The sequence below is a fragment of the Amia ocellicauda genome, chromosome 2 (assembly GCF_036373705.1).
Source record: "Amia ocellicauda isolate fAmiCal2 chromosome 2, fAmiCal2.hap1, whole genome shotgun sequence".
NCBI lineage: Eukaryota > Metazoa > Chordata > Actinopteri > Amiiformes > Amiidae > Amia > Amia ocellicauda.
Window position 1 is genome coordinate 62344697 of NC_089851.1, and position 12789 is coordinate 62357485.

The following is a 12789-nucleotide window of genomic DNA, read 5'->3' on the forward strand; positions in this document are numbered from 1 at the left end:
TGTTATTTGGTGAGCTGGGATCATAAAAAGCTCTCTTGCGTAAATGCACTTGGAAGAGTTTCGCAATGCGGTTCCCCGGGAAAGCGAAAGAAAAGGGAACAAAATAAAGAGTCACTCGTGTCTCTGTTTGCAGCCCCTATTTGTGAGGCGTGATTGTTTTGCAGGCTGAGCGAGACTAAATTACAACGTACGGTATGTCTTGTTGAAATGGAAGTAATAAAGCTTTCGCTTGGAATTACACCGCGCTCGATCCACAGTCGAGGGCTGTGAATAATTCATAACTAGCATCTGTGGGCTTCCTGCGGCTTCTGTTGACATACGGCTGCCTATCTCATCCTGCTCCTACTGCGCTAAACCTCGGGTCTCTGGCGAAACCCCTCTGCCAGGCCCTCAGGACCACTGCAGAACAGCCACACTCAAACACTCGGCTCAAATCATCTAACCTGCCGTTCAGACGAGCCGATAGAAATGGCGAATCAGGCAGAGGCATTCAGTCTTCAGATGTTCTCAAAATCAATACTCCTTAAGCTTCTTCTGTATTGTTGGTTAACTCTAGCCCTCTGGTGATTAACTCTTACAATATCCGTGATCAAGTTTTGTCTCTCTATAACTCCATATTTTCCTGATGGTGTCCTTGTATAATGGATGTCTTTTAGGCCTGGATAAAGAGATACAATCCCTCACAGCCTCTCGATTTAGACCGACCCATCCTGAGCCAATTAAGGGAACGAGTGTTGATTGATTGATTGTTTCATGCGTTTTAATAATTAATTAACTACAACCTCCTTTACAGTCGTTAAAAAAACCCCGGCCAGACGGCACAAAAGCAGACACGTTCTTTCTCTCCCCGTGTAGGTAGCGTTTCTATCCAGAACGGTGCAGAGCGACCTGCCTTTTCAGAAATAAGGCAAAAGACTCCTGTGCAGAGTTCGGTTTGCAGGGGATATGTTTTATGAATAGGTTTTCCTCTGTTATCAAGCAGGAGCCATTCAGAGATGCCGAGGCAAGGGAACACAAACACAACCGCTTCCTCCATTTATATTATTTTTCCTGTCTGAACACGGTTGGCAGAGCTGTGTGTATGAATCATGAATGAAAACCAAAATCCCAGTGGTGATACAGCCAACAGTTGTTTCTTTCCCTCTCTTTGATTTTAATCCAGATCCTGAATGAAACCGTCTTCCTACACATGATCTATCTGTGTGTGTGTGTGTGTGTGTGTGACATGTCGACAATCATGTTTTTCTCAAGGAAAACATTCATACATTGCAGAAGAAGTCAGTTATAAACATTTAAAACTAATGTTAATATTATATTTGGGGGAAAAAATCTAAAAATCGAAACGGAAATACAATTGCAAAGGTCCGGTCAAAGATGGTGTATCTTACTAGGACTATATCACATGTTTAATCCTAAAATAGAACACCACTTTAGTGCGCATTACTCTGATTGTGTCGGTAATTGACATTGATATTGCTTGTGGATGCCTGCGAGCTACACAATAATTAATCACCTTGTCTGTCTCTCCTTCGGGCTGCCAGGGTGTTTGGATATATTGGACTGGACACTGACTTCTAGGTCTTCTAGGTCAGTAGGACTGTTTGTTGTCATGTTATTTGCACGCAATAAGTTTGTATCGCCTTTCTCAGCAACACAGCTTCGTTTTGTAAGGGCATCATAGTTTTGGCTGACGTGTCGATGCACATGGGCAATACATGCCCTTCGATATATAACAATATATAACAGCAAACAAAACAAGTAAAAAAAAGTGACAGTACTCAACTCTGTCCGTCTCTGGTGCTGTGTACGGTCACTGTTGGCACTCCAGGGCCTGTCAGAGATAAAAACAGAATCACACAATCATTCATCGCATGGGGATTTGAACCCTTTCACAATCTACTCCTAGTTTCCACAATGATAAGTCTTTAAACAGTTCTTTGTACTGACTTTTGTTTCAGGGCAGTTCAAATACTTAAATAAAACACATTAATTACTCTGATACTCCGGCAGCTGATTTAAAAGCATGACTGAGAACGCAGTGATGGTTTATCACTGGAGAGGCTAATTGATCAATTGACACAGACGACTCGAATAATAATTTAATCAGGAAGATTTTACATTTGGCACAGTGACCAAAATAAATAAAATAAAAATAAAGCTTTAGCCTACTAAGTGAAAGGGGCCAAAAGTTATATCAGTTTTATCTCCGTTCAATCAACTAGGACATCTCTAGTCTGGGTTTCAATGAAGTCTGACTGAAATATATCACTGATTAATACGTATAGTTTAATGAACTCTCTGTATTAAACTGAATCACAGAATCACAGTTGTGAATGCATGGCGTGAATACTGGCGAATGTCAAAGTAAATACATCCACATTTCATCCAGGGGGTAAGAAAATAAATAAATAAATACATAAAGATCATTCAATTAGTACTGAGGACAAGAGTTCATTCACCTTATGACAATAACGTGGAAATGAAACATCTGTGGATAATAGTAACTATTCAAATATGATGGTAATAATGGGAAACAATCAGAGAAGTTCAGATGTATTAAAGCATCCGTTCTGCATTGTATCTCCTCATTAGCTCCACAGAAGTGAGCATCACTGCAATCTGACATGATGTCAAGCGATCCTGAGCGCTCGTGTTAACACGAGACGGTCATGGAGCATAAACGTTGTCTCGCAAGACAAATCTTACACCGCAAACCCACGCGGTTCTCACCCGGCACATCATCGGCTGTCAGAAACAATACCCTGACAGTTCGACACACACAGACCATCTGGCAGATGTCACGGTCTGTCAAAAGCACGTCCTGCACTTCAAGGCATTTACATCATTAAAGCACGTCTGATGTGACACTGATCGGGGGTGTGGGGGAGAATGGTCTTTTAATCTTGACTGCTTCCACTGCTTTCTGTTTTCGGAGGCTACATCGGTGTTAAGGAGGCAACACATGTGCGATCCGGAGCGGAGACCGATTTACCGACTGACAAATCTGTGGCAAATGAAGTTGAGCATAAACGGGGTTTTTAATTATGGGCATTGCAGTCGATGGCATTTGCCAGTTCAGCTGCTTTTGCTCTGGTGCATAAATCAGACCCTAACATCCCGCGCTCTGGCTGAGTTTAAGTTATGAGGCTGCCAGGAACATCGCAAACCCTGCCGCCCAGAATTACCACGCCTCACAAGAATTACTGTCCAAAGCGGTTTTTACCCCAATGATAGTGAACGCGTGGTTCTGGAAAAATGGGTGCCCTTTCTTTCAGATCCAATTCTCTGCATCAAATGCATAACTACTGTATTTGGCTTCAAGGCCTGCAGCGATGAAAGATGCGCTCAGTGATGTAAGCAGGTTTTTCAGGGATTAGGCTGCTACAATTTTTGGTACAAGCCTTCCTGGCAGAGTGAGACCAGCTGGCGTTGAGGACACTGTGACCAGAACACAAGTAACCCGCCTTAAAACCTTAAAAACTAAGCAGGATTACTCACACACTGTGCTGTATGGGCTGGGAGAGGGATGCGGCTTAGTTTAGGGTTAAGGTAAGGTTTAACAACAGGGTTAAGGGATTTAGACTGAAGATGGCAGTTGCTTATACAGATATGTGGATTAACAGTAATGTTTAGTCAGAATCTCTGTGAAACTTTGCCCAGGAAGTGTCTGGGACCGCCTCTCAAATGTAAAAAGCCTTCTCTTTAAGGTTTCTTTCTTCTCCAAATAAAAGCCAACATAGAAGTTCCTGGCGGGTAAAATAATCTAAGCAGGAGGCCTTAATCAGATCAGATCTGCTTATTAATGTAGGAGGACCATGACTGCCGTGCCCAAACGGAGGAGAAACAGGCTCCTAACCAAATTAACTGCCACAGTAACTCAGACGGCCCTGTCACAGCGCTGATAAGAGCTGAGCGCTTCTGAGAAAAGATGGAAAGATGGAAAGAGAGCTTAATGGACAGGGCAGGGAGTGAGGCCCAAAAAAGGAGGGCAAGCCATCTCTCCATCTCTTAGGCAGACGTTAATGTGTTTGTTAATATGATCACTACCTTCGCTCTGCACGTAGGCTGTTAATTCTCCTGTGGCCGAGCTGATCCGGAGGGGGAGTTGGATTGGGACGCCAAGCCCTGGTCTGGAGATCTGCGGCTTGTTTTCAGGGTTTGTCTCTTCCCTCTGGGCAAATAACCACCCCAACCCAGTCATTGTGGTGCTGGCTCTGGGTCTGGGAATCCCTTTGGCTTACAACATCATTTTGATCTTGACATTCACGTTTTTTCCTTAACGCATCCATTCCAAGAAGATATGGGCATTTGGGGAGTCTATTATGTTGTCCCAGCAGAGTGACATTCAACAAGTATCAACAACTTCATTCTTCTCTCTCAGATTATTTCTGGGAATGAACTCGATCCCAACAGTTATTATCAACCAACCGATTCACTCACAGTTTGCTACTTGTTATGCTTCCAAATGATGAGTTGTCATTATTGCTGCTTAAAGCTTAACAGGAGACCCAGGACTAAACACATATAAATAGATGAACCCAAAGATCTGCTGTTTTATACTGCCAGCGCATCCTACTCTTCAGTCCAGGGAATCTATACTCAGACATGGCTCAGCGGTGAGCAGAGCACACGCAAAAGAAGGCAAATCAAGGATGATCTGAGGAGTGAGGAAGGAGGAGAACAGGAGCAGGAGACACCAGGGGCCCAAATCCCTGCCTGGATGTTAAATCTCTCACCTTTACAGCTGAGGAGGAAGTATTGCATGCTGTGGCTGAAGGAAGCACTGACATAATTGCAGCGGTCGAAGAGGTCACAGGAGAGACAGCGCCGGTTGAACGTCCCGGTGGTGTTGGCACTGAAATACGGGGGTTTTGGAAAGGGTGAAACAGTTCAGAAACTGCCAAATCAAACTGTATTAATACCAAGCCCAGACATCATTGAACCCTTGACCCACCCGTGAATGGCAAATTAAGTGAATTAAAGGGCCAATGAATGGCAAATTATAATAGAAAATTTGACTTTTTTTTATTTTCATCAGCTGTCCTCCATGTTAGATCAAATTGTATTTCCTATCCAAGTTAGTTTCTGGGAGGACAAGGTTCGAAGTCATAGGAGCCTCGTTACAATTCTGTATGAGTTTCTGGTTTTCTAGCTTAAACCCCCATACTTTACCTGTAGAGGTGCCTCCTTTTAGGATCGTCTTCTGTACTCAAGAAATATCTGTACAAGAAAAAAGAAAGACAAAGAAATACATTGAAATGATCAGCGTCACCTTAAAGTGCGAAGAAAATTAAAAGTCATTCAATTCTGTATCAATCCCTGGAGCAATCGCAGCTCCTCTGGCTCCAGCCTCTTTGTTCCTTGTGTTTGTGAAAGGGGTGAGAAACAATACGAAAAGAAAAAGTGCAGTGATGTGTTGTGCTGTGTTGGACTGTGTTGGGCTGCTCCGAGGGACATCCAAGCATCCAGTCGGCCTCGGGAACCAAGGCAGGCTGACAGAGACCTCGTTTCACTGCTTATTTATCAATCAAGGAGACAAGTGACGATCTCATCACCTCTGGGACTTCCGAGAACCCCGTTCTTTACTAATTCTCTTTTACTCTATTTTATTCCCTTTGTACTAAAAAGATGTTCACAGACCGAGTCAGATGATTGCGTCCCAATGGAGAAGCATGGCGCTCCAAGAGCCAGAAGCCTTTGGCAGGCACGGGGAAGGGGTGTGCAGTCGGAGGAAGATCATCCCAGGTGGATCTTAGCCCTTCAACTGTGTGTGTTCAAACGGCGAGACTGTACATCTGTGCTGATGTGCACAGAACATCAGAATAAAGAAAGCTGTGGGTGTTCATACAGTTACAGCACAGTGTAGTAGTGTGTAGTACAGTGCAGTACAGTGTAGTGTTCTTCATTTGAGGGACTCTACGAAACTGTAGGAGCAATTCAATATCGACGACCTTCCCAAAAAGTGTTTACATGCCCTTTAAGAGAAGGCTGATGCCAAAGCGAGACCCTACTTCCTGCTTCAGTCATAGCCTTCAAATACAGGCTTTCGGCAAAGCAAAAACAGTAATTATTCTTTTGTCTGCGCATTCATTTCCAGTGCACAGATCCCATCATAGTGTACAGAGCTGTGTATCAAAACGTGGGCAGTTGAATTCTTAGTATAATTATTCATAATCGCAGCGTAGACAGAAGTGTGAAACAAGCCATTACACCCAGCCAACAGCCTGTCAGAAAATGATCACTGTTTTGATTTGTTTCCCTTATGTTTCTAGATTTCCACAGGAACATGGAAGACGCCCACCTGAGCCACCGCTTAGCCTTGAATGAGAAATACAGCACGCTTTCTGTCGGGAAACAGCACTGAAATGAATGAAAATGAACGCTAACAGATATTAAAACAATATATCAAAACAAATGCTACAACTACTACTACTAATACTTACATAGTCTGCTGTTGTTCGTTGTAAGCTAAGACCTCTGTCACATCCCAGTCTCCAGACGTTATAGACTGTATATTGTCAGTGCTTGCATTTGGCTGAAGGGAAGACAAAAACAAAGTTAGATAAAAACAGACAAACACTGAATCTCATTGGATATTTCCACAGAAAGTGCTTTTGGAAACATTTTGTTTCTGCCTTTAGATGATTTAAAGCAGGATTTATGCTGTACTTAATCACTGTAATAAGTCATGTTTTGGGAGAAATATTTGCTGTGACTACTGTTCAGTCACCCAGGGTAAGAACATCAGCTAAGACACAAATAATAATCAAAATTATTAAAGTAAAACCAAAGAGTGACTTCAAGACTTACAGATTCCCTGGAGGATTCATGTAGGTGTAAATATGACTGTACAGGACTGGGCATCTGCTGGTTGAAAGTAACGTGTGTGTGTGTGTGTGTGTGTGTGGCACTAAGGCACTAAAGGCTGAAGGCACTAAGCTTACCAGAGACGAGGACATGGCAATGTGGAAGAACTTGCCCCTCGCTCCCTGAGGCATGGCTCGGGTGAAGAAGATCTTGTGTCCGTCTTTAGAAAACAAAGGCAGTTCGTTCTGCGCAGAAAAGGATAATTGGGTAGATGTTAGCTTGTGATTCAGAACATTAATATTCCTTCACGAGGAAACACAACAAACAACAAAAACTACAAACCCAGTAGAATCAACAGACATGGACCGGTAAGTTTCATCGCCCCCTGCTAATGCAACTCTGTGTGGAAAATCATTTTCAACTGTTTTAGACAACTGTTCCTTAATTACATTTCCACAATTATAGCTCGCTATTAATGTCCATCGCTCACCTGTCTGTGCAGCCACCCCTCGCTTTCATCCTCGTGTTTCTGCAACGACAATCAGAGAGTCCTGGAGGTCAGTATTCACAGTGGCGGCTGCGTCGTGACACTTGACTCCTCTTACGAAACGTTACTTAATTAAAGTTAGGACAACTTATGTCCCACTACCTGCTTTGCTCTTTGCTAGTGTCTATATACAGTTAGGTCCATAAATATTTGTAACACAATTGTCATAATTTTGGCTCTGTAATTAACCCCAATGGATTTGAAAGGAAACAATAAAGATGTGCTTTAAGTGTAGACTTTCATCTTTAATTTGAGGGTAGTTACAATCAAGATGTGATTCAGCCAAAAGCTTCAAAACTCAATGTACGGCGCTTCACAGTGCAGATGGACAATGACCCGAAGCATACTGCGAAAGCAACCCAATACTTTTTGAAGGCAAAGAAGTGGAATGTTCTGCAACGGCTAAGTCAATCACCTGACCTGATTCCAATTGAGGCAAAACTGGATGCAAAACAAGAACAAGCAGGAACTAAAGACAGCTGCAGTGCAGGCCTGGCAGAGCATCACCAGGGAAGAAACCCAGCATCTGGTGATGTCTATGGGTTCCAGACTTCAGGCAGTCATTGACTGCAAAGGATTTCCAACCAAGTATTGAAACTCACAATTTAATTCATGATTATGTTAGTTTGTCCAAATACTTTTGAGCCCCTAAAATTGGTGGGATCACATATAAAAATGGGTGTAATTCCTACACTGTTCACCCAATTTGGATGTAACTACCCTCAAATTAAAGATGAAAGTCTACATTTAAAGCACATCTTGATTGTATCCATTCAAATCCATTGTGGTGGCGTACAGAGACAAAATGATGACAATTGTGTCATTGTGTATAAATGGACCTAACTGTATATATATATATAATCACAATCACAAGTACACCCACAGTGCAGGGTCTAATTGGAATTAGATTCATTACTTGGGGAGTCGCAGTCAAACGGAAGAGGAAATCATCTATAGTTCTGCATGAGAGCTTTTGCAATGGAAAACAAGATCAAAACAGTCGCTACAAACTCCCTTGAAAGCATGCTACGTTACTGACAACCAAATCAGGAGTTTGAGGGGAGTTTAAAGGAGATGTACCTTAGTGCAGACGCCCGTTGTGGCCTCACAGAGGGTCATGATGGAGATGTTCTGGGCTCGGTTCAGCCAGTTCACTGCCAGTTTGGTGCTCGTCGCCCATTTCACCATTGTGATGTAATACTCCCTGTGAGGAGAGTAGTGCTGGTTAATTGTATATATATTTAAGGTTTGTAATATGTTCCTCTCCCCTCTAAAGTATACAGTTAATGCTTAGATAGCTAACATAATGTCAGTACTTTAGACAACCCCTATAGAAGTAGGAAGAAGAAATGTGTGTGTGTGTGTATGTGTGTACATGCATGTACGTGTGTGTGGTGTACGTGTGTGTGTGTGTGTGTGTGTGTGTGTGTGTGTGAGGAGGGGGGGGGGGGGAGGTTGTCTTCCTCCCGAAACCCCATCAATAGAAAGCAGAGACACACACATTATTAGAATCTAACAATATGAGGATACATTTCTATCTCGCAACCAGAAAAACACATCTGTGTGGGATCACCGGTTTAATAGCATGAAAGCCGGCGGGGACCCGTACCCTATCCTTGGGTCCTCGGGCCGCTTCATTTCCATGGTGTGCGGAGGGCCATTGAGGTTAACGACATACAAGAAAATCACAGGATTTTCTTGGCCAGCCTGCAGGTATGAGCAGATAATAATGGTTATAATTGGTTTGCGCACGTTGACTTCTGGTGTGAATTAGCAGTCGCTGAAAAAGATACTCTGCATTAATTATTTAAACTTAATCTCTCTCTCTCTCTCTCTCTCTCTTTCTCTCTCTCTCTTTCTCTCTCTCTCTCAAGCAAGTACCAGTAATGTATTGCTTATTATTAAATCACTTTTCCTCTACTTACCTTTGGGTAATGGTATTCTTTGCCCGTAGGGTACAGGGAGCCGGTGTAAATTGGTATCTCCATTTTGGGGACCAGGCTGTCGTTGATTGTGGCGTAAGCTAACCTGGCACCATCAGGGGACCACCAGTGAGCAATGTGGGTTTTGAATATCTCCTCTGAAAGGAAAAAGAAAAAAATTCTCAAAGGCTGTGATGTAACTCATAAAGTTTGAGTACGGAATTGAATGATCGGTACATATTAATTATCTTTTTACACATTTAAAGTATTTGGCACATCCTTTAGCAGAAATGAATGCTTGCTATGTCTCTTCGCATCAGACGGTATCCATCCCAAAATGTTTACTTGTGTCTCTGCTCTTTCATTTCAGATTTAGCCAATTCCCGCTGCTGAGGATCAGTAGAATAAAAATCTGAAGGCAGATCTTTATCTCTCCTGGGCTTTTGTTGATATGCTTTTTAGACTTATTTTATCTTCATATATAAACAAAAACAAAACTGTAATATCTAAGAAGATTAATTAAGTGCAGAAATATGTCCTGATAAGTCAGATTGGAGGTCCCATTCAATCATGATGAGAAAGGATGTGAGATTGAGTCCAGAAAAGTCACAACACAAGAGGGATGGCTAGGACGTGTATTTTAGTACCACAGCAGTTCAAGATTACAGGGACAATCAATATATTAAAGTCATGCTACAGTTCATTCGATGCTTTTCAAGCTAAAGCTTTTAAAATAAGCATCCTGCACTGGAATCTGTTTTTTCTCTCTATACATCCCCAACCCGATGAGATGGGCTGCTATTATAAATTACAATAGAGTTGTTCAGCTCGTGGGAATGTGCTTCAGGCCTGACTCAGGGATTTATTTATTTTTTTCTTCCATGTTCTGCTGATGATCCGTTTATTCATTTCAAGGAAAAAGCAATTCCAGCAGACCTGAGAGGGCTGCGTTTCTCCTGAAATAGGGAATGACCCGGCTGCCGTGTTTAGGACGAGCGACAACACAGCAGAAATAAATTCTGTGTTAGAAAACTGACAGGCGACATGACTGGAAAGGGTCTGAAGTTGGATTTTTTTTTAAATATTTTACATCGAGGACAACAACAAAAATCCTATAAGGTCATAGCCAATAAAAAACCTTACATTATCTGTATTTCATTCAAATCTACCTGAGCCTAAAAGTAAAAGTATTAGAAGCTGTGAAACCTCTTTTTATTAACGTCTGCACGATTCAATACAGAAAGTAGAGATGTACACAAATAACAATAGAGCATTTCTTTTCACAAAATAAATTGCTGCACATTTATGCAACAGTAATTCCCTCAGAAGAGATGCTTCAAACGTGTGAAGGCTGGGATAATGATTTCAGCCCATCCTGCCACCACAAGCGTGTGCGGTGACTCAACAGCGCACAGTTCAGCAGCGAGGTAATACATTCCCTGAATGCCAGGAATAATGGGGACCTTGGAATGAAAGAAAGAGGAGTTATGATTCACGGATGACAGAAATATTCTTTCTATTGCCATAATGACGTTGCTTGTTGTGCTTGTGAACGGTTACAACAAGAAATGGATCTCTTTTACATCATTCATTGTCAAGTGCCAAATCGGTTTTAAATTAGAGCTTTTAATAACCATCCCCAAAACACTTACATCTTCACAGAGATTATGTCAGCTTTTGCCTTCTGAGCTTTTAAGAGTTGAGCAGATATGTGTGTCGTTCGTCTGTTAAAAGCCCCACAGATCCCCTGTAACCCCTCAATGAAATGATTCAGACACATTGTCCCCATTGTTTGAAAATAAGTCCCAACAACAGCAGCTAAAATAACACAGATGACAGCAAAACTCCAGTTATGGTTTATTTAGGCTTTGACTCCAATCTCCTCCACTTAAGCGGGACTCCAGTGTTTTGACAGCAGCGCTCTGAGATTGCGCAGAGAAGAGTAACGCGCTGGATATCATTCTGACTAAATTAGACCTACAGTGTGAAGGTATAATTAAGGAGCAGATGACCAACCACTGACCTGTCAGACTGAACGCAGGGGCCACGGGAGTTTATTCACCTTTTTAAATAATTAACGGTGATAATATTACAGTAAGAAAAACGGACTGCAGTAAAGAATCATTGTGTCTCTATATAATGTGGTGACTTAAGTAGTAGGGGGTTATAATAATTGGGTAACACTTAACACACAATAAGTCTCCCAGTTACAGTGTATTTACATAGTAGGTACTCAGTAGCTACATCTGTAGTTACTCATAAGAGCAGTGTAATTAAGCATCTTAGTTACATAGTTACAACTTTGTACTTATATACACCATTAATCATTGTACACATTAAGTACACTGTAATAGTGCATAATTACACTGTTCTTATGTGTAACTACTATGTAAATACATTGTAACTACTGTGCAACTAATAAAGGTAGATTTTCACATTGTTATAATTTTTTAAAGGTTTGAAAGGTTTAGTTCCTTCATATGTGTGTGCTGTAATTGTAAGGGCAGATATCTGTTATGAAGCAGGCTTTGAGGACAACACAGGGACAGTATGACTTTTCTAGGGGAGTGGCCCATGGCAGGACCTGTGTGGCAGCATGCTCCCCACCACACGCTGAGCAGGAGTTTAAATGTTTTTTCCATATATAGTCTGAAACACAATATAAGGGAGTTATTTAACATGAGCAGCCGATGCTATAATATTGGCCACACAATCCAATCAGGTCAAATCTTCTTTTTAAATGACTAATTGAGCATGTTCTAGTGTATTATGAAATCAACTCCAAATATGATCAAAATGACATCAGGTGATAAAAATCTTAAACCCTAGTTAGTAGAGGGTATATCATATAGACTGGTATAAAAATAACACATCATATAGAAATAATATCTGGTGCTACAGATACTTGCAGATACAGGGTAATGAGGGTTGCATTCAAAGTTTGTGTTTTTCAAATGTTCTGAATAAGCCACTTATTTATACAATTAAGCCAATTAAGGCTTTTCCCTAATGATATTCTCTCACGGGACCGAAGCTGGGGATAATATTTAAAACAAATGAAAATAATATAAATGATTGTGCTCCTGTTGGGATAACCCTATTTACGGATGTGCTTATAATAGATAAACCAGTTCATGTTCGGATTTACAAGATGAAAAGACCAACGCGTGTGGCTTCACGTCTTTTTGTTTACTAAAGATGAAGCCCATTTTCCTCAGTGGGATGAAAGACTTGCATACTGTACAGCATCGTAACAATGGCGGCTGCACTGCTAATTGGACAGGAACTATTTCTCCTGTTAGAACAATAATTCACACTCTATTCCAAGCAAGCATGAATGGTAGGCCCTGTGAAAAGATAATAAAGAGACATTAATTTAAACTGCACTTTATTTTTGCCTTTGTCATGCAATCACAAAGCCTTCCTCCTGCTGGAGTAGAGATGTCTCTTTAACCTTAACATTGTGTTTCACTTCACGTGGCAAATTGGCTTTTAAGTCTCAATTAATCCCCT

At 41.5% G+C, this 12789-nt stretch overlaps 1 protein-coding gene across 1 annotated transcript in view; it reads right to left on the minus strand.

Annotated features, from left to right (window-relative positions):
- The window catches only part of dpp6a (dipeptidyl-peptidase 6a), a 131795-nt gene that overhangs the window by 15140 nt on the left and 103866 nt on the right, over positions 1–12789 (minus strand). The window contains exons 9-17 of the mRNA XM_066688218.1: positions 9280–9434; positions 8964–9061; positions 8435–8558; positions 7298–7336; positions 6945–7052; positions 6444–6535; positions 5173–5220; positions 4737–4855; positions 1784–1831 (exon numbers count right to left, since the gene is read on the minus strand). Coding sequence (XP_066544315.1) covers positions 1784–1831; positions 4737–4855; positions 5173–5220; positions 6444–6535; positions 6945–7052; positions 7298–7336; positions 8435–8558; positions 8964–9061; positions 9280–9434 — 831 coding nt within the window. The remainder of the gene's footprint in view (positions 1–1783; positions 1832–4736; positions 4856–5172; positions 5221–6443; positions 6536–6944; positions 7053–7297; positions 7337–8434; positions 8559–8963; positions 9062–9279; positions 9435–12789) is intronic.